This window comes from Sphaeramia orbicularis, chromosome 22 (genome assembly GCF_902148855.1).
Source record: "Sphaeramia orbicularis chromosome 22, fSphaOr1.1, whole genome shotgun sequence".
NCBI lineage: Eukaryota > Metazoa > Chordata > Actinopteri > Kurtiformes > Apogonidae > Sphaeramia > Sphaeramia orbicularis.
Window position 1 is genome coordinate 49,874,236 of NC_043978.1, and position 27,995 is coordinate 49,902,230.

At 36.5% G+C, this 27,995-nt stretch overlaps 1 protein-coding gene across 1 annotated transcript in view; it reads right to left on the reverse strand.

Moving 5' to 3' along the window:
* Nucleotides 1–5,186: 5,186 nt before the first annotated feature.
* Nucleotides 5,187–27,995, reverse strand: part of pld1a (phospholipase D1a) — a 98,022-nt gene continuing 75,213 nt past the window's right edge. The window contains exons 17-26 of the mRNA XM_030127524.1: nt 27,724–27,842; nt 27,365–27,478; nt 24,084–24,194; nt 21,303–21,391; nt 20,949–21,062; nt 20,755–20,804; nt 14,058–14,192; nt 10,772–10,925; nt 6,078–6,195; nt 5,187–5,993 (exon numbers count right to left, since the gene is read on the reverse strand). Coding sequence (XP_029983384.1) covers nt 5,769–5,993; nt 6,078–6,195; nt 10,772–10,925; nt 14,058–14,192; nt 20,755–20,804; nt 20,949–21,062; nt 21,303–21,391; nt 24,084–24,194; nt 27,365–27,478; nt 27,724–27,842 — 1,229 coding nt within the window. The 3' untranslated portion in view covers nt 5,187–5,768. The remainder of the gene's footprint in view (nt 5,994–6,077; nt 6,196–10,771; nt 10,926–14,057; nt 14,193–20,754; nt 20,805–20,948; nt 21,063–21,302; nt 21,392–24,083; nt 24,195–27,364; nt 27,479–27,723; nt 27,843–27,995) is intronic.

Here is a 27,995-nt window from a genome sequence, read left to right on the forward strand (position 1 = left end):
CTCAAATAAGTGACTGTCTGGTGACTATTTAACCAAGTATATTTATATGAAAACTTCTTCTTTGTTAGGAGTTTCATGCTTTTGCTGTTGGTCTTGTACTTTGTCGTATGTGATCACTGGTTACATGTGAGGCACCAAAGCAACATCTAATATTGTGAATGTTACTGATAGATTTAAGTTTCTGTAACAATTACAAGTGATTGTAAAAGTCTTACAATTCTTTCAAAAATTATTCATCAATTTACGAAAGCAAATATGCAATTAGCAAATATGAAACAAATATTAGAAACTGTGGAAAAGGAACTGATAAAGTTAAAAAAATGGTTTGACGTAAATAAGTTATCACTTAATAAAGATAAAACAAAATGTATGGTTTTTGGTGGTGCTAGGGGAAATTATGATCTAAAACTGAAAATTAATGAAATTGAAATTGAAAGGGTGTATGGAACTAAATTTTTGGGAATAATTATTGACCATAAACTCTGTTGGAAAACACAAATAGAATATATCAAACGTAAAATGTCCAAGGCTGTTGCGATTCTTTATAAAACTCGAGACTTGTTAAACAAAAAATGTTTGTATATATTGTATTGTTCACTTGTAATGCCATATATGTCATACTGTGTGGAAATATGGGGCAATGTGTATAAAACTAATATAGACCCGATAATTAAACTTAAAAAAAAAAAGCTATTAGAGTCATAAACAAAGCTGGTTATCTCCAATCAAGTAATCCAGTTTTTGTAGAATCTGGTTTTCTAAATTTTTTTGATATTGTATATTTAAAAACAATGGAATTTATGTTTCGTGTTAAAAGTAAAAATCTTCCTCCTTGTATTCAGAAAATTTTTAAGTTAAGAGAAGGACATTATAATTTAAGAGGGATGTTTGTGTTTGAAAAATGTAAAGTAAGAACAAACGTTAAATATCACAGTGTTTCAGTTATTGGTGTCAAGCTATGGAACGAACTGAAGGATGAAGTGAAATTGTGTAGTTCACCGTTGAGTTTCAAAAAGACTTTAATTTGTCAAATTCTGAAGGGCTATGAAAGTAATATGATTATAAAGTGACTTATAACACCGAATGTAGTATAATTTGTGTTTAAGTATTAATCTGCTGCAACTTCAGGTGTGGACTTAGAGGAAGGATGGGAATAGGAGAAGCAGAAATAAGCCTCTGGCTTCAGCTTCTTCCTTTTTCAGTTACAAATTGTGTTAATTTTATGTTTGTTTGTTTTTTTTAATATGTATGTGTTTTGTATTTAACTGAAATAAACATTCATTCATTCAATTTTAACTGTACTAAATCTCTAATGAAACGTAATTGGTTTTACTGGGATTATTTTAAGATTATTGTTCATTCTTTAAGAAACTAAAAACATAACTTTTTAAAAAAATTTTTTTTGTCATTAAAATATAATCATACTAAAATGCTCATGTAAAACTTGAATTAATACATGAATAATTAATAAAATTAACCTTTATTTAACCTTTTCATGCACGAATTATGAGAACCTCAGTCAAGATTTTTTTCTTGAGTGTTTTTATTCCTCTATAGGCATGAAAAAAAACAAAAACAAAAACAATGTGATTGAATTTTTTTTAATTAACCTATTTTTCATGGAATTACAAAAATGTCCACTCAGCTGGACATCATGCATTTAATTTTAGAAGCAAAGAAACATGTATTTACTCATATACTATGAGGTAAAAACATTTTTAATGCCACTAATTTGATGTTTTCTCACATTTTAACAATACCTGCATATAGATAATGTGTAAAAAAACCAAAACAAAACAAAACTGTTAATTACAGTTTAATAACAATTAGCATTTTTTTTTTAACAGTCAAACAGGTCACTGCAGATCAGATTTATCTAGAACAGCAAATTTACAGTAATGGTATGAATTACAGTGTATGGGACGATACATAAGCGTCCACTGTGTTGGCTGAAATGGAACTAAAACAACAAAACCCATAAGTACATAAGAGAACCCCTTTGAACAGCTGTCCACTGTAGTGACCACTATGCATGAAAGGGTTAATTAAAGAGATTAAACATCTGCAAATATACAATTGAATTAAACGTTTAAATAATTTATGGATCACTATCAGCTAAATAAATAAACAAAATAATCAATGTAGAAAATGAATAATTAATGAATGATTTATTTATTTAAACTTTCCTGTTACTTATTTTTAATTTGCTGCTAATTTTGCTTTGTTTGCCGTTACACTTCATTGTTTTCTGTACGTAACTTATACGTTGTTTTTTTGTTTTTGTTTTTTTGTTTTTTTTACGTGAAAATAAAAAATTAGAGGCAAATTTGAAATTAATGTATGAAAAATATTTAACATTTGTAAAATATCACATTTTCTTCTTTTTCATTTTCCATGTTATTTTATAGTTTTTATTCTCACTAAAATTTGTCAAGACTAATCAATATGTTTGATAATTCAACTGTTTTTCCCTCTTACCTTAAATTCAAACAACTACATTAAATATAATGTAAATGTAGTATTTACTTATTGATAAATATCCACTCAGCCTGGTCTAAGCTGGTGTATGAACTCTTGATATAATCACATTTCAATAACAAAAATAATAAAAAACAATACTATTTTTATCCTAACAGAATATGTCTGCATGGTAGTCCATATAGTTCTAGTGTATTTGTATTTTCATAATGACACTATACGATTGCACATAAAGTTGTAATAAACTATTTCTACCTCTTCTCATGAAATGATTGTAATAATTTGATTTATTCTTGATAAAGTATAACAGTGAGTCAGCTTGTAATCATGTGATGTGATTATGATGCGTGTAAATCGGAATAAAAAGACAAATGGGCCTGAAAACAAAATTATTTGGTGTAATATAATTTCTTCTAAAATGATCCACAATCATTTTACCTTTTTTCAATTTAAAACGTGGAAAAATCCAGGTAAACTGTGTAAACCTCCATTACAGTATGAGTGTTTATTTTTACAGTCAGTCTTTGGAAATCATTTTGAGGGCATGTTGGATTAAAATAATGACTTCAGAAATTTAAGTCTAATCAATAAAGTAAAGTACCAAGAGGTCAGATGTCTTGTAATCTTTATTATATATATACTGTATGTACTGTGTATATAGTCACCTCTGTGTTCAGTGGCTGTAAACTGTATTTATGACAAACTGGCGCCATCTGCAGGTCAAACAGGGTACTACATGTGTGAAGTCTCAGCTCGATTGTCTCCTCCAGCTCTTGTCGTGGCTGCTGTCACAACCATTTCCACAGGTTAGCTGTGGATTCTCCCATTTAGCTGTAATGTCGTACTGAACCCACTCTTCTGAATGTATGAAATAAAACTGAATTTGCAGGTTTCAGATCTCACAAAAAACCCTAAACTTCTTCCTTTGCAGAGAAATGATTGGTACATGCATAACATCAATCAGTTTGAGCAAACCATGCGCCACTGTTGAACCAGTAATACTGTCTTTTTATACACTATATTGCCAAAAGTATTGTCTCCCCCATCCAAACAATCAGAATCAGGTGTTCCAGTCACTTCCATGACCACAGGTGTAGAAAATCCAGCCCCTAGGCATGCAGACTGCTTTTACAAACATTTGTGACAGAATGGGTCGCTCTCAGGAGCTCAGTGAATTCCAGCGTGGAACTGTGATAGGATGCCACCTGTGCAACAAATCCAGTGGTGAAATTTCCTTGCTCCTAAATATTCCACAGTCAACTGTCAGCTGGATTATAAGAAAGTGGAAGTGTTTGGGAACGACAGCAACTCAGCCACGAAGTGGTAGGCCACGGAAACTGACGGAGCGGGGTCAGCGGATGCTGAGGCGCAGAGTGCGAAGAGGTCGCCAACTTTCTGCAGAGTCAATGGTACAGACCTCCAAACTTCATGTGGCCTTCAGATTAGCTCCAGAACAGTGCGCACAGAGCTTCATGGAATGGGTTTCCACGGCCGAGCAGCTGCATCCAAGCCATACAGGGGTTGGACAAAATAATGGAAACACCTTCACCTCAAGATGATAATGCCCCAATCCATACAGCTAGAATTGTTAAAGAATGGCATGAGGAACATTCTAATGAAGTTGAGCATCTCGTATGGCCGGCACAGTCCCCAGACCTCAACATTACTGAGCATTTATGGTCAGTTTTAGAGATTCAAGTAAGACGTCGATTTCCACCGCCATCGTCTCTAAAAGAGTTGGAGGGTATTCTAACTGAAGAATGGCTTAAAATTCCTTTGGAAACAATTCACAAGTTGTATGAATCAATACCTCGGAGAATTGAGGCTGTAATTGCCGCAAAAGGCGGACCTACACCATATTAAATTATATTTTGTTGATTTTTTAAGGTGTTTCCATTATTTTGTCCAACCCCTATACATCACCAAGTGGAATGCAAAGCGGTGGATGCAGTGGTGTAAAGCACGCCGCCACTGGACTCTAGAGCAGTGGAGGCGCGTTCTCTGGAGTGACCAAACGCGCTTCTCCATCTGACAATCTGATGGACGGGTCTGGATTTGGCGGTCGCCAGGAGAACGATACTTGTTGGAGCGCTTTGTGCCAAGTGTAAAGTTTGGTGGAGTGGGGATTATGGTGTGGGGCTGTTTTTCAGGAGCTGGGCTTGGCCCCTTAGTTCCAGTGAAAGGAACTGGGAATGCTTCAGCAGACCAAGACATTTTGGACAATTCCATGCTCCCAACTTTGTGGGAACAGTTTGGAGCCGGCCCCTTCCTCTTCCAACATGACTGTGCACCAGTGCACAAAGCAAGGTCCATAAAGACATGGATGACAGAGTCTGGTGTGGATGAACTGGACTGGCCTGCACAGAGTCCTGACCTCAACCCCATAGAACACCTTTGGGATGAATTAGAGCGCAGACTGAGAGCCAGGCCTTCTGTCCAACATCAGTGTGTGACCTCACAAATGCGCTTCTGGAAGACTGGTCCAAAACTCCCATGAACACACTCCTAAACCTTGTGGACAGCCTTCCCAGAAGAGTTGAAGCTGTTATAGCTGCAAAGGGTGGACCCACGTCATATTGAACCCCATAGACTAGGAATGGGATGGACCTGAAATTCATATGTGAGTCAAGGCAGGTGAGCAAATACTTTTGGCAATATAGTGTATGTTCTGAATGAACAGCAAGCAGGTTTTAGAGAAGATGCTTAAAATATATACTGTAAATCACTTTAATCTCAGAGAACTTGCAGAGAGCAGCACATACAGAATGCACGCTCAACAACTGACTGACAGGCTGACGGTACATAGCACTAATGTACCTTACAAGCATACTGTACATCACAAACTCAGTAAATCACATGCATAACTCTTTTTTTTATTATTCTGTGATTATTCTTCAACCAAAAGTTGAATTTTCCCCCAGCGTTTCTCCAGCTTCTCCGTGGTCCCTCATCAATCTTCACTTTCTGATCAATATTTCCCACAGTCTGAAGATCTCAAATCCAAAAGTTTGATTCCCATAAAATCCAAGTTCATGTGCCTTTTTTGTTTGTTTTTTTTTTCCCACAGTCTGAGTGCAGTCGAGTGCATTTTTGTCTGTGTGTCTTCTTCATACATCCAATAATAATAATACACAGAGACAGTTCTGAGAGGTTTGTCAATGCCCGGTTCTCGTCTCTGGATTACATCGATCAAAGTTCCTGTTTTTTGGAAATACACTTTACATGATGATTACAAACCAGAGACTTCACTTAAGATATTCAGCAGACGTATTCGTGGTGGGAGGGGGTCCTTATGTCCAGATCTCAGTGGGGACCATGGCCTCCTTTGTTCCGACAGACGGCATGAGGTTGTGCTCAGACAGGAAGTCCAGAGGAAACTGGACCAGGAAGCCTCGGATTTTGCGCAGCTCTTCCTGTGCTCTGGTCACGTCGGTCTGAGCCAAACCCGGCTTGGACTGGTACTGCTCCAGCTCCGACATGTTCCTGACCAAGGACGACGGCAGGCACCGGAACACCTGCAGAAAAAACCCAAATGGGCTGAATACAGATACTGGAGCAGACTGAACCCTGGCTGTTGACGGCGATATGTGGAGACCAACCTTCTCATAAATGGTGGCGTTGCGGCCGGCTGTGGTCATCCACACCTCTTTATAGAAACGGTCACTGATGGGGTCAGCCAGGTCAATACTACTGTCAGTGTGCCCTCCGAGGATCGTCCTGTTTAGAGACACGACGAAAATGGAAAGAGAAAGAAACGCACAGTAAATCAGAAAAATACACAAGGGATTGTATGGGTTGTGTCGCTAAAGCAGTGGTTCCCAACCTTTTTTAACATTTTTACATCACAAATTTCTGGCGGCCCCAGACTTTCAAAAGGGAGACTTTTTTTTTTTTTTTTTTTTTTTGCTAAAATTAATTTGTTTTTGATCATGTAATGCAAGGGTGTCAAACTCATTTTAGTTCAGTTCCACATTCAGCTAAACTTGATCTGCAGTGGGCCGAACCAGTAAAATAATAACATAATAATATAGAAATAATGTCAACACCAAACTTTTCTCTCTGTTCAAGAGTGAAAAAAGTAAATTTACATTAGGAAAATGTTTACATCTACAAACTATCCTTTCAAATGATGTGAATGACATGAACAAACTGAAAAAATAAGTGTAATTTTAACCAGATTCTGCCTCAGTTTATCATTTACACATGTACATTATAATTTACAGATCACAGTGGATCTACAAACAAGTAATGACGCTAATATATTAAACCAGTGACACCGTTTACATTATGCTGGTAAGTTTTTATGTACTGTTCATGTTGGATTTTTGAGAATTTCATTAGTTATGAAGGAAAACACAACTGACGTCAGTGTAACTCGTCCTTATGTTTCTAGACGTGTTGAAAGGTTAATCCAAGGTTAAATGATGATGACCACTGACAGGAAAACTAAATTAGAGTGCTTTTGCTCTTCAAAAAGGTTTTCTTTTTCCATTTCTTTAGATGAGGCATGTGTTTCAAATATACGCAGACAATCTATCAAAAGCAGTTCCTTCTTGTAGAAAATGAAAGACTAGCAGCTTGAAATGAAGGAAACTTCTGTGTGAAGAGGCAACATGAAGATGAGAGAGAAGAAAGAGATGGAAAAGAAAAGGATGATCAGACAGAGACAGAATTCAGTGGAAGTGAGATGAGACACGCTTTACAGTAGTAGAAGTAGAAGAAGATGAAAAGAGAAAGGAAAGCCTTGAAGAGAGGAGTCAGGCAAAAAGTCGGAGGAGTAGGATGAAGAGGAGGAGGAGGAGGAGGAGGAGGAGGAGGAGGAAGGCCCTTTGAGGGTGAGGAGGACACCATGTTGGAGGAGCAGCAGTGTTTCACAACAGAAATGGGGGAGACGGAATTTACAGGGAAAGCTGTCATTAAAGAAAAAAAAAAGAATCCAGAGGAGGAGGGAGGATGTCCAGAACATGAAAACAGAAGAAGAGGGAAAGAACTGGTAGTGGCTCGATGAGGAACAGAGGTTTGATAAAGAAAAGAACACCATGGGGGAGGATGGAGAGGAGAGAGAAGGAGGACATGTCTATGAGGAGGAGGACAGGAGAAGACAAGAAAGGCAGGAAAAGACAGGAGAAGACAGGAAAGACAGGAGAAGACAGGAAAGACAGGAGAAGACAAGACAGGAAAAGACAGGAAAAACAGGAGAAGACAAGAAAGACAGGAAAGACAGGAGAAGACAAGAAAGACAGGAAAGACAGGAGAAGACAAGAAAGACAGGAGAAGACAGGAGAAGACAGGAGAAGACAAGAAAGACAGGAAAGACAGGAAAAGACAGGAGAAGACAAGAAAGACAGGGGAAGACAGGAAAGACAGGAGAAGACAAGGAAGACAGGAAAGACAGGAGAAGATAAGAAAGACAGGAGAAGACAGGAAAGACAGGAGAAGATAAGAAAGACAGGAGAAGACAGGAAAGACAGGAGAAGATAAGAAAGACAGGAGAGGACAGGAGAAGACAAGAAAGACAGGACAGGACAGGAAAGACAGGAAAGACAAGAAAGACAGGAGAAGACAAGAAAGACAGGAGAAGACAGGAAAGACAAGAAAGACAGGAGAAGACAAGAAAGACAGGAGAAGACAGGAAAGACAGGAGAAGATAAGAAAGACAGGAGAGGACAGGAGAAGACAAGAAAGACAGGACAGGACAGGAAAGACAGGAAAGACAAGAAAGACAGGAGACGACAGGAGAAGACAGGAGAAGACAGGAAAGACAGGAGAAGACAAGAAAGACAGGAGAAGACAAGAAAGACAGGAGAAGACAGGAAAGACAAGAAAGACAGGAGAAGACAAGAAAGATAGGAAAAGACAGGAGAAGACGGGAGAAGACAGGGGTCTAGAAAACGAGAGATGCTTTTTAGCAGAGAATGGAAACGGAAAGAGAAAGACAAGACGATGAAGAACTTCAGGCTGAATCTCAGAGGGGAAAGTCCTTTGAGGTGAAAAAGGCGTTCTGAGTGAGGTGAGGAACACAGGGAGGATGTGGACATGTGGAAAACACACAGATGAAGGTAAACATCCACAGGAGGATAAGATGGTGTGGCTTCAGATCATGACAAAAGAGGAGCAAACACACCAAGAACGACAAACCAAATGTTCCTGTAAATCAGGGGTCTCAAACTCATTTTCTTTCAGGGGCCACATTGAGCCCGATTTGATCTCAAGTGGGCCGGACCAGTAAAATAATAGCATAATAACCTATAAATAATGACAACTCCAAATTTTAGTTTATGTTTTAGTGCAAAAAAAACCCATGAATAACCTGAAAAAACTGAAATTTCGTAAGAAAAATAAGTGCAATTTTAACAATACTATGCCTCAACTTATCATTTATTCGTGTGCATTATGGATCGGATCTACAAAAACCCTAAACACCTAGAAACAGGCAGAAAATTGTTAAAACTAGGCTTCATTTTCTTTAGACATTTTCAGTTGTGCATATTTGTTGAGGTTATTCACATTTTATTGTTACAGGATAGTTTGTAAATGTAAATATCTTCATAATTTAATGTTATTTTTTGCATGAAAACAAAGACAAAAAATTTGAAGTTGTCATTATTTATAGGCATCATGTAATATTTTTTCCACATCAAACTGCAAAGAAAATATGGAGTCATTATTTTTTTTGTAGGTTTTTATGCTATTATTTTACTGTAGATCATATTGGTCTGTATGTGGAACCTGAACTAAAATAACTGAATAAAGCTGAACTGTAAATCAAAATTCAACAGCCTTGACTGTGGAATTTTTGCACTTTGCAAATTCATCCCACGGGCCGCATTTGAACCTTTGGTGGGCCGCATTTGGCCCCCGGGCCGCATGTTTGAGACCCCTGCTGTAAATGATCCAAATCAAAATTCTACTGTAAATCAACAAAAGGTGTGAGTGATCCATCTGTATTATCAGCGTGGATGTGAGGTGTTCCATAAGTGGAGCTGGAAGTGTCCAACGTGTGCAAAAGGAAAACAGTCAAAGCTAATCTCCATACCTGGCAGGTGAAAGAACAAAGGACAGAACAAAGGAAAAAAAAAAGGTCTGGGCCAACGGTGGAGTTAACAATATTCTGCCTGTTACTAAATCTTTAAGTTGTGATGCACATGTATAAATGATCAACATTGCACTTATTTTCTTCAGAGTTTTCAGGTTGTTCATATTTGCTCATGTTATGTTAAAGTACAGTTCGTAGATGTAAACATTTTCATAATGAAAATTTACTTTTTTCACTCAAAAACACAGAGAAACCTTTGGAGTTGACATTATTTATCAGTTCTTATCTTATTATTCATATCATTTTACTGGTCCGGCCCATTTGTTGAGCCGCATTATGTAATAAATTCCCATTATGTAATAAAAGTTCAAAATGTAATAAGAATGTCACGTCATCTTGTAATAAAGCCGCATTTTGTAATAAACTACATCAACGCATTATATAGTAAAGTTTTTCACATTATGTAGTAAGTTATTACAATTTGAGAAATTTATGACAAAATGCACTTGACACATTTTTATTAAAAAAAAAAAAAAAGTAATAACATGGTTCATTATGTAATAACAATCCAAGTTAATATAATTTCAGAGCAATTTAGAAGAAATTAGTCACAGGAGCTACAGGTAATGGAATCAGAACTTTAACCACACAGTTTAAAGATTAATTTAGCACATTACATTTTCCTGAAAATAAAAATGTGTCAAGTGCATTTTGTAATAAATTTCTCAAATTGTAATAACTTACTACATAATGCGAAAAAATTTACTACATAATGCATTGAGGTAGTTTATTACAAAATGTGTCAGTTTATTACATAATGCGACTTTATTACAAGATGATGTGACATTCTTATTACATTTTGAACTTTTATTACATAATGGGAATGTATTACATAATATGCGGCTCAACACCACTTCAGATCAAATTAGGCTGAATTAGGCTGCAACTACAGAAGCAGGAAAATGACCCACTGACACCCCAAATGACACCACCAGCCTCAGTAAACCTTCATTTCCACTTTTGTTTGGTTCTGCAGGGATGAACAAGTGCAGCTGTAAAAAACACAAACTTCATGTCTAACCAGGACCAGCTTCATGTGCAAAAACTATGAAATATCACATTGTTTGGAACTTGTGACGTGTTTGCAAATGTTTGTGAGTTTTCATGCATGTTCAGCCTGTGAAAAACCCCCTCCAAAACTGCTGTAACATTTTCACATGAATCTTGGCACCGGCAGTGCTTCGGTCTGAAAATCACCTGAAGCATTCGAGGCGTAGATGAAGGGCGTACGGTCCGGCCTCGTACTCCTGTCCATCCATCACCGCAGCAACCTTCTCAGAGTCCTCAACGATCACTGCCACCTCGCTGTCACGTTTACCCAGCATGCTCCTGTCGTTGATGTTAGCAGAACCTGGACGAAGAACAAAAAGCACAGACCAAGATTAATCCACAGTCGTCTGTAGAGCTGAAGCGATTAACCTGTTAAACCCTGACCATATTTTCAGGGGAAAAACACCTAAAAAGACATACCCAAAGTAAATGAAGAATTATTTATAATACTTATAATAATAAGGTTCATATGGATGTTCTTGGTGTCTATGGACATTTAGAGACCTCACAGAATCTATTCCCATTGTCTAAAATATTGTATCTATTACTATGCCTGAGTAAACTAACAAACTAAAGGAGAAATTCGAATTTTTTAACCTCACCTGTTTTTTTTCGGCTGGATTGACGATGATATGCGTAAATTAATTGTTCGTGTCGGAGATTTTTAATAGCATATATTTCATCCCACAAAGATTAAAAATCATGTTTGAACATTAAAGTTTGCACTAAAATACACTTTCGATGTACTTTTATTAACATTAGGGTCTAAACTTTGAGCAAAAGTTGAAAAAAACATCTATTGTCCTGATTTATTATATTTTTATAGTAGATGAATATTAATATAATTTTTTCGGCCCATGGGTGGGCTGATAGGGCTAAAGGGGTTTTTAAACAATTATTCAACTAAAATCGATTAAAAACATTTTTAATTACTATTTTCCTGAATCGAAGCTTCATTTCCTTATTTTCTCTGTCACTAAACATCGCTTCCACTGTTGTGTTTCACACAGATGCTTATTATGACGCACATGACGCCAGGATCAACACAAAGTTGTATACTAGTTTTATCTGTAGTTGTTAGTGAGTTGGATCTAAATGTGTTGCAGACTGCAGTGCACATAATGTTTGTAGATGTCATTCCACTTGTTTGTTGTTGTTTATATCTATAGATATTTCAACGTATCCTGTTGTTGTTACTGTTGTTATTATTTCTATATAGATATTCCTAATATATCGTTTTAATTTTAAACTCTTTGTGGCCGTTGTTTCAGCTGGTAGTCATTTTCAGACATTTCACCTATTCAAATAATGGGGGTAGGAGAATACAGGGTGAGTCAGAAAAAACGCTCTTTCCATTTAAAGAAATTGTACTGCTAAAACGGAAACACTGATTTTTCTTTTGACCATACAGTCATATTGATGTGGTTATTGAGCATGTCTGGTGATGCAGTCATAGATTTATTGCATTGCATAAGAGAAAGAAGGTCCATTGTTTATTGGGCACTGAAATACCTGCCAACACAATGTATGCCACAGTGAACAAACTTGAAATTGACAACAATTACAGGAGTCGGGGCTTTGCTTTCACACTCAGGACACAGGCCTACATGACAGTGCCCAGGGAGTTTTCATCATGGCAAGACCACAGCGATTGCAGGTATTATTTCCTCATCGAGTTGTCTGTTTGGGTCAGGAGAGAGAGTGGCCACCTAGATCCCCGGACTCGACCCCCCTTGATTTTTTCTTGTGGGGGTATCTTAAAAACCGTGTGTATCAGACTGTTCCACAAACTCTTCAGGAACTCCGAAATCGCATCACGGCTGAAATCCAAGCCCTACGACGAACACGAATGGCGAGAAGAGCTGTGTTAGAGATGCGACAACGAGCACAGATTTGCATCAATCTGAATGGTAGCCAGGTTGAAGGTCGTGCCGGACGACTTCGTTGAGACAAAACATTTTGATGGCGAGTAAACATGCTGTAATGGTTGACAATTTCAATTTCATTCACGGTGGCATAAACTGTGTTGGCAGATATTTCGGTGCACAATAAACAATGGACATTCCCTCTGTTATGCTATGCCATAAATCAATGATTCAATCGCCAGACATGCTCAATAACCACATCAATATGACTGTATAATCAAAAGAAAAATAAGCATTTCCATTTCAGTGGTACAATTTCTTTAAATGAAAAGAACGTTTTTTCTGACTCACCCTGTATAAGTTTTTACTTCCTCCTACTCATGTTTAACCCTTTCATGCACGAATTATGAGAACCTTGATCAAAATTTTTTCCTGAGTGTTTTTATTACTCTTTCGGCATGAAAAAAAACAATGTGATTGAAAAATTTCTTCTGAAAAATATATTTAAAAAAATAAAATAAATAAAAATAATTTTAAAAATTAAAAAAATACATAAAAAAAATAATAATGAAAAAAAATTGTTATGAACCTATTTTTCATGAAGTTGCAAAAATGTCCACTCAGCTGGACACCACACGTTTAATTTTTGACGCACAGAAACATGTATTTACTGATAAATTGTGTGAAAACTATGGGGAGGGCTTGTGATTCTGGGGGTTTATACTCAAGAGAGATCTACATAATGTTACCAATTCATGTCAGAAAAGATATGTAGTGTCTTAAAACTTTAAAAAAGATATGTGTAAAAAAAAAAAAACAAAAACAAAAAAAAAAACAAGGAAAAGAACAACAAAACCCATGAATACACAAGAGAACAGCTGTAGAATAACTGTCCACTGTAGTGACCACTATGCATGAAAGGGTTAATTTTATTTATTTTTACTTTATTCTTTTTTTTCTCTTTTCTCTTTTGTTTACTTATCAACCTTTTATGTGTCATTGCTGATATTTTGTTGACTGGTTTTGTTTTGATTTCACTGTATACATGTTCAAAATAAAGATTTCAAATCAAATCAAATCAGGTGTTTCATCAAATTGAATCTGAGAAAGTAATCGACAGCTGCAGCTCTAGTCATCTGTTTGCAATGCTTCATTTTTAAGCTGGGTGTATAAATACCTTTAAGATCTTAAAAACAAGCTATATATGTAAAAGTATAATATACATATATAAATGTCTTTGATTTGTTTTATTTGTAAGAGTTCTGTATGAGATGCAATAGATCCGTACACAGTATGGGAGTAAACTCCAGTATTTTTGGGCTGTGATCAGTGGCCACCAGGAGGCGTTGCAGAGCTATATTACAGCAGTTACCACACACTCCAACAGCAGAGTGGATGCACATTTGGTATTTTGCCCACATGGTGAAACGAAGAAAAATAGAGCCTATTTTTGTCACGAGCTGATGGCGTAAAGAAAGTGGCTACTTCTCACAAATAGGAGTTGGTGAAAACAATATGCGATGGGAGAGACAGAAGGTGAGAGTGGACAGAACAGATGAGAGACTGACCGATGATGACTGTGTTGTCGTCGGCGATGAGCATCTTGCTGTGGACGTAGATGAGTTCTGTGACCAGCCGTCCCTCCAGCTCGGCGTGGGTTCGCAGACCGGCGAAGGAGATGTAGTTCATCCACTGGTCGTCCACTGAAACAGAGAATATGAGCATATATTAAGGTCCTTTTTTTTTTTTTTTTTTTTCAAAATTATATTTATTGTCATTTTTGCTTTATACACACACACTCACACACACTCACAAAATGACAATAAACAAAACAAAGAACATACCAACAGAACAACTAAACAAAAACAAAAACTGGTCCATAAAAATTATGTTTTCATTTCAAAATACAAATGCCCTTTTAACAATTGTTGAAGCTTCCAGTCGCATATAGGTAAGAAAAAGTTCAAGTCTTTAGAAAGACATCATCCTTATGGTGTAATCGACAAGTGAGATAGTCAAGGGAAACAGAACTAAAAACTGTCTTAAGCCATTGTGTCCGAGTGGGAATCTGAGCTGAGATCCAGTTTACAAGCAAACATTTTTTGGCACAAAAAGTAAGCATTCAATATAGTTTTTTGTGATATTTGTTGGCAACAACAGGGTCAGTTAACCCTAGCAAAAGAAAGGATTTACAGCAACTTTTGGACATAATCACTTCTGAGCTAAATAAAACTCAATTATGGTTTGACAAAAATAAGTTGTCAATAAATCTGTGTAAAACAAAATTCATGATTTTTGGCAAATGTAAAACAAGTAATGAGATTAAGGTACAAATAGACGGTGTAGATATAGAAAGGGTGAATCAAAACAAGTTTGTTGGAGTGATAATTGATGATAAAATTTGCTGGAAACCACATAAAATATCTACAAAACAAACTATCCAGAAGCATCTCAGTCCTGGCCAGTGCAAAGGGGATATTAGATCAGAAATCACTTCAGATTCTGTATAATTCATTGATCTTACCTTATTGAAGTTACTGTTTGGAGGTATGGGGAAATACATATACAAGTTCATTACATAGAATTTTTGTATTGCAAAAAAGAGCAATGAGAATTGTTCACAATGTTGGTTTTCGGGAACACACAAATCCACTATCGTTCCAATCTAAAACTTTAAAACTCATTGACCTTGTGGAATTCAAAACTATTCAAATAACATATAAAGCAAAGAATAATTTACTACTAGGCAACATTCAAGAAATGTTTTGTGAAAGAGAGGGAGGCTACGATTTACGGGGAAAATTAAATTTAAAGATTCATAAAGTATGCACTACATTAAAAAGTTTCTGTATCACCGTCTGTGGAGTAAAACTGTGGAACAAATAGTGTGTGGAGATAAAACAAATATCAAACATAATTCAGTTTAAAAAAGATATAAAGAATTGATTCTTGAGAGGCACAGTATTTAAAAATGACAATGAGGTTTGTTTGTTTATGAATGATGTACTGATAAATCTGCTGGAAATATTGAAGAGAATGTTTGATTTGTTGAGTCTGTTTGTATGACTGTACTGACATGAACAGACTGTTGTGGATAATTCAGTTACTGTATTATGGATTGTTGTGGTTCGATGCTAAAATTAGGGAAATAGTATAGACTGATTGCTGTATTAAGTTAATGATAAAGGTGTAAAAGCACTGAGGGGTAGGATTAAATAAGTTTATACTTCTTCCTACTCCTTTTCGACCATGCAATATTCAGACTTGTATGTGCTTGAAGATACAGGGGTTGGACAAAATAATGGAAACACCTTAAAAAATCAACAAAATATAATTTAATATGGTGTAGGTCCGCCTTTTGCGGCAATTACAGCCTCAATTCTCCGAGGTATTGATTCATACAACTTGTGAATTGTTTCCAAAGGAATTTTAAGCCATTCTTCAGTTAGAATACCCTCCAACTCTTTTAGAGACGATGGCGGTGGAAATCGACGTCTTACTTGAATCTCTAAAACTGACCATAAATGCTCAATAATGTTGAGGTCTGGGGACTGTGCATATGTGCATACCCTCTATTAAGAACAGAAAATACACTGGCAGCACTTGTCTACCACGTCGTCCAAGTGTTAACTGTGCAGTTTTAAAGGGAACATATCAGCTGGAGTTTCAGACACAACTCTAAGGGTCTCACTATGATCACAGGGAAAAGTCTCAGAGTCAGCATCCTTCTCCTTCTCTACATTGTCCCCGCCCCCTTCTCATTTTCAGAGTTACAGTCTAATCTTTATACATTTCTTCATCCTTCATGTTGTGTGAACTATTAGTATCCTGGTGGGAACGGTACATTCGGACATTACTACGAACCCAAACAACACTGATGTCAAGTCCATTTCATGTTTACACAGTTTTCCATATGCCATTAGGAAAAGCTATTAAAAATAACGCCAAAGAGGTCACATCTGTCATGTATTTGGAGATGTGGAACACTGAATGGGCGTCAAATCGACTGCAGGGATCAACAGGAGGGTTAATAATACTGTGGCCTTGGTGGAGGTCTGCTCTCTGAATGACCCTCTGGTTCACTGGTACTTGGACACTCATTAACCCTCATACGCTCCCTGTTCTATATCTGTTTCTTCATTTATAGCACACAACTACTGCTACTGACAGAAACACTACTTAAGGGACCGGTTAGGGGACATATTCTGAGTTAGAGAGGCTCAATTTAGAGTTTTATCCACAGTATTAACACTTCGGAACAGACCATATTTTGCTGTAAGTGCTATTATGGCTATTTTTTTTTAAAATTTGCACGGCCACATTATGAGGCACATTTTGTGTACTTCTTTTTTTTTTTTTTTTCAAATTTTTATTTAGAAATATTGAGAAAAGTTCAATATACATTTAAATTACATTGTGGTCACATAACAAGTATGTGACCGATGACCAAACTTTCCATTCTCAACATTTCAGATTTTCTTTTTTTTTTTTGTTAAACAAAACAATTGAACAATGAACAATGTATGAATTGTTACATAAAGAAAACATATACGAAAGACCAAGAGACTTTGACCTCCTCTCTCTAAAGAAAAATAAATAAATAAATAAATAAAATAAGAAAAGTAGAATTAATTAATTACACAAAAAACAAAACAATTCCAGATACTTTGTCATTATATTGTCATTTCTTGTACATTTAGGGTTCCAACAGATTGTGTTTGGTAAGTGTAAACAAAAAATATCCATATAAAATATATAAATATATATATATATATTATATATATATATAAAAATATCCGACCATAGATCGGAAAATTTGTTCATTTGTAATCGAAGGGAGAAGGTTCGTCTTTCCATCTGATAAATTTCATTCACAATATCAACCCATTTTTCCAGACTAGGTGGTTCAGGTTGGAGCCAGTGCCTGGTCACAGCCTTTTTGCCAGCAGTTATTAAAATTCTATACAAGTAGGCATTGTTCACTAAAAATTCAGTCTTTCCCATAATTAAGGTGGCAAATTCAAAAGGTAAGGTAACATTTAGTATATATTCTATATTTTTGTGTATATCCTTCCAAAATTGTTTTATTTTTGGGCAGTCCCAGAATATGTGCCAGTGATTGGCATCTTGGCTTCCACACTGTCTCCAGCACTTAAGCTCCTCCCCGCAGCAGTAACCTTTTTGTTTAGGAGTAATGAAAAATCTAATCAAGCATTTCCAATTGAATTCTCTCCAAGAATATGAGTTTGTGCATTTCCACACAGATGTACAGTAACCTTGCCATTCTTCATCAGTAATAATAGTGGTGCTGTCCTTTTCCCATTTGATTTTCACATATTGTGATGAATATATTTTTTTAATCATAAACCCTTTGTATAATCTGGATATAATACCTACAACTTCTTTTTTTTTTATCAGTAACAAGTGAAAATGTAGAATCTGGTAGAACAGGGGTGTCAAACTCATTTCAGTTCAGAAGCAACATTCAGCCCAATATGATCTAAAGTGGGTTGACCCAGTAAAATAACAACATAATAAACTATAAATAATGTTAACTCCAAATTTTTCTCCATGTTTTAGAGTGAAAAAAATGAAATTACATTATGAAAATGTTTACATCTACAAACTACCCTTTAACCCTTTCATGCATGAATTATGAGAACCTTCATCAAGATTTTTTTCCTGAGTGTTTTTATTCATCTTTAGGCATAGGGGAAAAAAAAACCCAATTTGATTGATTTTTTTATGAACCTATTTTTTATGGAGTTACAAAAATGTCTACTCAGCAGGACACCATGCGTTTCATTTTAGAAGCAAAGAAACATGCATTTACTGATATACAGTGGGAAAACTATGAAATAAAAACACTTTTAATGCTGCTAATCTGACGTTTACTCACATTTTAACATACCTGTATGGAGATAATATGCAAAAAAAAGACCCTTTTTGCTTAAAAAAAAAAAAACCCAGAAAACAAAACTGTTAATTATAGTCTAATAACAATTGCCTTTTTTTTTTTTTACACTCAAACATGTTACTGCAGATCAGGTTTATCTAGAACTGCAAAGTTACAGTAATGGTATGAATTTCAGTGTATGGGATGATGCATAAGTGTCCACTGTGTTGGCTGATATGGAACTAAAACAACAAAACCCATGAATATACAAGAGAACAGCTTTGAACAGCTGTCCACTGTAGTGACCACTATGCATGAAAGGGTTAAAGCACAGGTGTCAAACATGCAGCCCCACGGCCAAATCCGGCCCGCCAAAGGGTCCACTCTGGCCCCTGGAATGAATTTGTGAAATGCAAAAATTACACTGAACATATTAATCATTTTAGTTCAGGTTCCACATACAGACCAATTTAATCTGCAGCGGGTCAGATCAGTCAAATACTATCATAATAACCTATAAATACTCACAACTCCACATTTTTCCCTTTAAAAAAAAAAAAAATTTCATGTCATTTTACTGTATTTACACTAAAACAAACTAACTTTTCACAAAAACACAAATAACCGCAACAAATATGAACATTTTAAAATGTGTGAAATGTAATTCTAACAATATTCTGCCTGTTATTAAATGTTTTGTGCATTTGTTGATCCACTGGGATCTGCACATTGTAATGAACATGTGTAAATGATAAACTGAGACATAATATTGTTAAAATTGCACTTAGTTTTCTTAAGAAATTTCCGTTTGTTCATGTTATTCACATTGTTTAAAAGGATAGTTGGTAGATGTAACATTTTTATTGCATAATTTTACTTTTTCTGCTCTAAAACATATAGAGGAAAGTTTGGAGTTGACATTATTTATATGTTATTATGTTATTATTTCACTGGTTCGGCCCACTGCAGATCAAATGTGGCTTAATGTGGCCCCTGAACTAAAATGAGTTTGACACCCCCGCTTTAAAGAAATGTGATTAACATGAACATCCATGAACAACCTGAGATATCTTATGACAAAGAAGTACAATTTTAAGAATATTATGCCACAGTTCACACATGTTTACTTGTGCATTACAACTTACAGATCATAGTGGATCTACAAAGACACAAAACATTTAGTAATAGGCAGAATATTGTTAAAATTACATTTACTTCTCTTAGGGCATTTCAGGTCGTTCATATTTTTTGTGAAGGGATGGTTGTAAATATAAACATTCATTCATTCATTTTCTGAACCCGCTTTATCCTCACTAGGGTCGTAGGGGTTGCTGGAGCCTATCCCATCTACTTCTGGGTGAAGGCAGGGTACACCCTGGATGAGTCGCCAGTCAATGGCAGGGCTGACATATACAGATGAACAACCAATCACTCTCACATTCACACCTATGGGCAGTTTAGATTAACTGATTAACCTATCAGAGTATGTGTTTGGATGGTGGGAGGAGCCAGAGTACCTGGAGAGAAACCATGCAGACACAGAGGGGAACATGCAAACTCCACAAAGAAAAGTCCCACCCCCATCGACTGGTGTTGGAATTAACCCTTTCATGCATAGTGGTCGCTACAGTGGACAGTTATTCTACAGCTGTTCTTTAGTATTTTCATGGATTTGTTGTTTTACTTTCACATCAGCCAACAAAGTGGACGCTTATGCACCATCCCATACACTGACATTCATCCCATTACTGTAACTTTCCTGTTCTTGGTAAACCTGATCTGCACTGCAATAACACATTTGAGTATAAATCAATTGCTAATTGTTATTAGACTGTAATTAACAGTTTCTTTTTAAAAAACAAAACCATGTTTTTTTGCATATTATCTGAGTGTGTAATAGCTAGTATTATAGTATGTTAAAATGTGAGAAAATATCAGACTAGCAGCATTAAAAATATTTTTATTTCATAGTTTTCACATAGTATGTTGCTTCAAAAATGAAAAACATGGTGTCCAGCTGAGTGGACATTTTTGTAACTTTATGAAAAATAGGTTCATAAAAAAATTTCAATCACATTGTTTTTTTTTCATGCCTAAAGAGGAATAAAAATAGTCAGAAAAAAATCTCATAATTCATGCATGAAAGGGTTAAACCCAGGACCTTCTTGCTGTGAGGCACGAGTGCTATCCACTGCAGCACCGTGAAAATGTAAACATTTTCATGTAGTGTTACTTTTTTACACTAAAAGAAAGAGAAAATCTGGAGTCATCATTATTTACAGGTTATTAATGTATTATTTTACTGGTCTGGACTATGTACCTTAACCTGGAACGTTCCTAGTTGTTCAACAGTACATTCCTTTACTTACTCTCTTTCTTCAACTGGGAGATAATCGAGTGTTCTCCTCTGATCATAGTCCTGTAAGATAAAAGTATATGAATACATACATGAATATGAGGTACGTACGTTTATACTGATGCTTTCACATGTGCTTTCTTATTTTATCTCTTCCTCTTTCACTCTAAAGTTCACAAGAACTGATTGACAGTGATGCAGTTGGACCTGTAGTTGAAGTGCATGACGGCCTGGATGGCATTCCCTCCGCCTGTGGTGATGTCGCCCTCAAAGCCGGGAAGCAGCGGCGTGACCACATAGACACGGAACTTTTTACCTTCCCTGTGAGTGAACATGCATGTGTTACATACACACACCACAGCCTGTTGTTACCAGAAGCAGAACTAAGACAGGAGATTGATTTACTGTTTTACACACACACACACGTGCACACACACACACACACACACACACGTGCACACACACACACACACACACACACACACACACACACACACACAAAGTCTATAATAGTTAAGTACTACTGTTTTTTACTAAAATGAATGAAAGACGAGGAAGTACTTGTGCGCTCTGATGATCCTTTCGATGATGGCGTCACCGATCTTGTTGTGGACTGTCCTGTTGTCGGCACAAGTGATGAAGAACTGGTTCTGAGAAGATGAAAGAAAATAAGGGAAAAGAAAGGGTATGAAACACAAAAGAGAGACAAAGCAGTTACGACTTTCAGGATTCTTAATGGAGCATTCCATCATAACTAACATCTGGGTCCAGTCGCACCACTGGGTCTGTCACCTCCCATTAACCCAGTGTTTTTCAACCTTTGGGTCGGGACCCCATGTGGGGTTGCCTGGAATTCAAATGGGGTCGCCTGACATTTCTAGTAATTGATAAAAAAAATAAAAAAAAAGACCCAAAAAAAAAAAAAAAAAAAAAAAAAAAATCACCAATAAAAAATATATGTTGAGTTGAGAGAGACAATCACATACATAAAAGATGTGACAAACTGTGAAGTTGAAACTGCAGCACTGTGGTTCTGTTTATCTGTCAAATGTTCATTGTGGTCGGTTTCAGATGCTGCAGCTCTTTCATAATTCATAGTTTGACTTCTTGTTTGTTCAGTATTAATTGTCAGCCTTATAAATCACAGCTGGACTGACTGTACATATCCTGACCAAGGAAAATAAAATTCTCCCTTTGTGCAGTAATATACACCTGGATTTACTGCCTCTGTCCATAATAATATACATTAAATAGCCTAAATGTCATCTAAAATTAACATTTATTTGCAACACAGTACAGCAAACTAGTATATGATAATAAAAAAAAAATAATTTTAGTAAAAAAATGACTGGGATCGCCAGAAATTCGTGATGTTAAAATGGGGTCACAAGCCAAAAAAGGCTGGGAACCGTTGTTTTATAGTGTGATAAATATCATATTGATTATTAATATTGAATTTTTTTTTGTTTTGTTTTTGTTTTTAGTTCAGTTTATTTCGAATATGCAACAACACAAAGTAATCTTATTTAGTCCTTAGAAATAAAACAGATAGTAAGAAATGATGGAAAAGAAAAAAAAAAAAAACTTATACATATACATGCAAGCAAAGTATGACTTCATTTGCAGTTGCATTTGGTCAGTTTCAGATGCTGCAGCTCTTTCATAATTCATAGTTTGAGTTCTTGTTTGTTCAGTATTAATTGTCAGCCTTGTAAATCCAAGCTGGACTGACTGTACATATCCTGACCAAAGAAAATAAAATTCTCCCTTTGTGCAGTAATCTACACCTGGATTTACTGCCTCTGTCCATAATAATATACATTATATTGACAAAATGTCCTCTAAGATTAACGTTAATTTGCAACGTAGTATAGCAAACTATTACATGATCAATAGCAAATTAATTTTAGCAAAAAAATGTCCCTGTTTTGAATGTCTGGGATTGCCAGAAATGTGTGATGTTAAAATGGGGTCACGAGCCAAAAAAAGGTTGGGAACCACTGCATTAACTCGTCTTTGTGATCTGGGATGAGTGATATTAGGATCCAGGATCATATAATCAGTACTATTTGTCAGTGATTAATGCTTTCCCCGTATTGATAATCCAGAGGAGTTCAAAATCAGCTCTTTGCTCTCTTAGATATTGACCCTTTAGGTGCCATAGTTGTCTTGTTTTTACCTCCGCCAAGAAGCTTATGTTTTTGCCAGGGTTTGTTTGTTTGTTGGTTAGTTAGCAACATAACTGAAAAAGTTACGGATGGATATTGATGAAATTTTCAGGAGATGTCCGAAATGGCATGAGTAACAAATGATTAGATTTTTGGAATGATCCGGATCACTGTCTGGATCCAGGAATTTTTAAAAGGATTCTTTATCATTGGGAGACAGGGATATTTTCAACATATGTATGTGTAACTCCACAGTGAATGGTCAGAGTGCTTGGTAAAAAAAAAAAAAAATTCCCAACAGGTTCTACAAGATACTGAAGATCGATCTGGATCCTCAAAAAATTCTGGATACCATGATCCAGAACAGGAAAAAATAGTGGAGTTTTGGAATTTTCATCCTAACAAGGGAACAAATTATGGTATTGACATGCAACAAACACCAAAATACAGCCATGACAGTGTGAAATCTGAAGTGTGCCAACGGATTTGTTTTTAACAACTATGGAGATAGATCCAGGAGAAAACTGCCACTTCCAAAAAAGTGATTTTCGTTAGGTATTATTTTTAGTAGATCACAGCATGGGAGACTGAGCTGCCTTGGCGGAGGCCTGCGCTCTCTGAGTGCTTTTCTAGTTTTTTTTAATATTCAATTTTGATATCAAGTTTTCAAAAAGCTGTATGTTTTATTCGGTTGTGTTGCTTGTCACAATGTTGTGCGCTTAAAGGGTTAAAACACATCTGGTTTTACAAGTCATACAGACTGAGGAGGAGGCTGTATTATTCCTTTGTCTCATCCATGAAAAATACAACAGTTGTCTGTAAACATCAACTATGGGCCACCAAATGGATTTTTTTTTTTTTTGAAGATATCACTATATTTTCTCATCTTTTGTCTGGGACAGCCCGAAATCACATTGTAAACACATTTGAAGGATAACCGCATCCTTAACTATTAACGATTATTAACTATTATTGAACTTTAACATTCAAGTCTTTTTGTTGGAACCGATCCCTGGAAGATTCAGGTTTCATTAATCATCATCAGACTTAATAAAACTAGAAAAATCAATAGTCAAGAGCAGCCTTATCCTGAAACTGACAGCTCTATGCCGTCCACTCTTTATAACTCATGTCATTTTATTGTATTTGCCTTTTGTTATCATTTCTGTTTTACCTCGATGTAGATGTAGTGTTTGCTCTTGGCGATGACCTGGATGTAGGCATTATGGATGGACTCTTCATGGTATTTAATTCCTGCAGACCAGTCTGCAGCGGAGCGCAACACCTTAAACACAGAGATACAGAATTACCACATAAAAAAACAGATTAATTTCTTCATATCATTAGCCTCATAGCATAACTGACTAAGTCATACATTATATGGTCAAAAGTATTCGGACATGTTGAATTCAGGTGTTCCTTTTCTAACAGGGGTCAATAATGATAAATGTCATTATATAGTTTTATATTATGATAAATATTACTGCATTGGTTAGTTTGGTCTAAATTGTTTCATTTGCTTCTAAAATGCCTCAGAGACAGTTTTTACTAAATTTCTCTCAACATTGACTGTGATTTTTGTTTTTGTTTTTTATCTATGACAATGATTTTAAATGTTCTACCTGTAAATTTCTAAAATATGTTTCATGCTCTGGCTGTAAATAATAATTTTCCACCACAACTAGCCATCTACTTTCTTCACATCCCACTTAAGAAGAAAAATCTCCCATTACACTTTTAGGAAATATTGATATTTATAAACTATATGGGCAAAAATATTGGGACAAATCATGGCTACAGCTGTAAGATGTCCTGTTCATGATGATTTGAGATATAAAGATTAGAATTAAAGGAGTGATATTTACACTGAACAAAAATATAAACGTACCACTTTTGTTTTTGCTCCCATTTTTCATGAGCTGAACTCAAAGATCTAAAACTTTTTCTGTGTACACACTAGGTTTATTTCTCTCAAATATTGTTCACAAATCTGTCTAAATTTGTGTTAGTGAACACTTCTTCTTTGCTGAGATAATCCATCCACCTCACAGGTGTGGCATATCAAGATGCTGATTAGACAGCATGATTTTTGCACAGGTGTGCCTTAGGCTGGCCACAATAAAAGGCCACTCCAAAATGTGCACTTTTATCACACAGCACAATACCACAGATGTCACAAGTTTTGAGGGAATATGCAATCGGCATGCTGACTTCAGGAATCTCCACCAGAGCTTTTGCCTGAGAATTGAATGTTCATTTCTCTACCATAAGCCATCTCCAAAGCTGTTTCAGAGAATTCATGAAGAAGACTGTGCGAGGAAAATGGTGGTCACACCAAATACTGACTGGTTTTCTGACCCCCCTGGACCACCCAATACAGTGAAAGTGCACATTTTAGAGTGGCCTTTTATTGTGGCCAGCCTAAGTCACACCTGTGCAATAATCCTGCTGTCTAATCAGCATCTTGATCTGCCACACCTGTGAGGTGGATGGATTATCTCAGCAAAGGACAAAGGAGAAGTGCTCACTAACACAGATTTAGACAAATTTATGAACAATATTTGAGAGAAATAGGCCTTTTGTGTACATAGAAAAAGTTTTAGATCTTTGAGTTCAGCTCAAGAAAAATGGGAGCAAAAACAAAAGTGGTGCGTTTATATTTTTGTTTAGTGTAGCTTTTTTAAATGGAATTATGCATTTTAAAACATTTCCCTGTGGTCTACATAAACTGTAAATGCTACTCTTGGGTCTGAATTCTTCATTAATTCAACTCCACAGGTCCATCTTCAACCCTATTTCTGAGTAATGACACCAGAAAGGTCGTTTGGAGTGCTGGCCCTTTAAACGCACATGAGCCACTTCAGGCCCCGCCCCCTCTAGGTTGTTGGCTGTGCTGCTCTGTCCTATTAACCAAAAACTGAACATTTTAGGTAATCGGCTTGAAGTTTGGACATATTTTCAGTATGGACTACAACCGCTGCTGCTGACAAACAATTATGTCGTACTCGGAGAAATGTTCGACTGAAGTCTTGACCTTATATGTGCAAATGTTGTGACATAACACATTAAGCAGGAATTAAAACAGGTTGTAGAAATCCACTCGATTTTTGCCAAAATGAACATAAAGATAGCTTTGCAGCACTTGGAGGGTTCAAATTCAAACTGTATGAACTATTAGGGTTCAAATACACAAATAAATTAACCTAAGACTAATAAAAGTGGGTTAAGCTAAATATAATAATAATAATGGATTGGATTTATATAGCACCTTTCTAGACACCCAAAGTGCTTTACATTATTGACCCATTATTCATTTGCTCTCACATTCACACTCTGGTGGTGGTAAACTACATCTGTATCCACAGCTGCCCTGACAGAAGCGTGGCTGCCAATTTGCGCCTACGGCCCCTCCGACCACCACCAAACATTCATACACCAGTGTGAGTGGCACTGGAGGGTGAAGTGTCTTGCCCAAGGACACAACGGACTGACTAGGACAGAGCGGGATTCGAACCACCAACCCTTCAGTTATTGGACGACCCACTGCCGCCCCAGCAGCCCTTTTATTTATCACAATATCAAACTATGTATCCCAGACCCCTGTTAGGAAAAGAAACACCTAAATTCAACATGTCCCAATACTTTTGTCCACATAGTGTATAACTTAGGCAATAATGCTTTGAGGCTTACAACATGTTGTGTTTATTCTGTGAAACTAATCACTCAAACAGAGTGATGAAGATTGTCAATAAGGGCTCTGGTTTTCATTAAAATTCTTGGAAGGCTGCGTATCATTGTGTGTGTTCTCAGCATGGTGTTAATGTTAACTGTGAAATTCCCCCATGGTGGGATAATAAAGTATTATCTTATCTCATCTTATCTTAAACTTTAACCATCTGTGCTGTACAGCTGCATGGCACAAATTAACTTAAAAATAAAGCAGCCACAACCAAACTTTCAGAAGTGACATCAAAGCAAAATAAAACCAAAAAAAAAGAAAAAAAAAAAAAAAAAAATCAAAAGATCACATTCACTTGTAGAAAAACATGATGTACTTATGGCATCTTGGTGTATTTCCTATTTTAGACCAGCGTTTCACTCTGAGGTCGCTTTCCTTTTGGCTAAAAACTCTTAAGTGTCAACTGCAAGAGTGAACCTTTGTAGTTACATAACATTCTGGCCCGTGGAGACTTTTTTTTAACGCTTATTCTCTTTTATATCTTTCCAGTGTGCTGGGATGAGGGAGATAGCGTGGGAAAGTGGGAGTTTATTCAGTATGTGCTCTTGTGGTTTCTCTACAATTTTCAACCAGTACTTCACGCTTGACACTGTGCCCTGGTTTAATTCTGTGAAACTCTAAAGACAGGTCCCTCAAATGACACGGTGTTAGCTTTATTTGATATTTTTGGAACACATCTGTTTCATTGCGCTTGGATACGTGTCGCCGTCTCTCACCTGCACTTTGGCGTTAACAGAGTCGGGGACTTGGTATCTGAGTTCACTGGTGCTGGAGTGGGACTTGGGGAGGAGGAATGGGTACGACAGGGAGCGATACTTTGGCTTCATAATCTGCAGGAGAGGCAGTTGGGTGGAGAACGGGTGAACAGTGTCAGAAAGAGGAGGAATACATGCAAGTGGAAAAACCTTGGAACGCTTCTACATGATGGTATTTTTTCCGCCGTTCTCGCCAGACATTTGCTCTGACTTAGTGTTTATTGCTCAGTTTGAAGTAACTTGTACGTTCATTTTCAGGATCTAATTTAGCTCTGCATCATGAATACTATTACTAATGTTAATGCCAAGTGTTACTGTGCCTTAGTGAAGTTCCAGCGCTGAATGAAGTGTCTGGCCACATCCCGGGCCGCCCTCCCATGAACCACTGAGGCAATGTCATGCCAAGGCATTCTGGGAGTGGTGTACCTGTCGATGAAGTCTGCACAGAGAAAACAGAAAAGGCTCAGTTAAAGCAGAACAAGTGGCAGACATGGTGTAAGAAGGAAAAATAGAGCAAATAAGCTGCAGCGGTAAAATTCCAACATGAATCACAAGTCAAGCCAAGCACAACGTTTTCACTTATACTCCACAA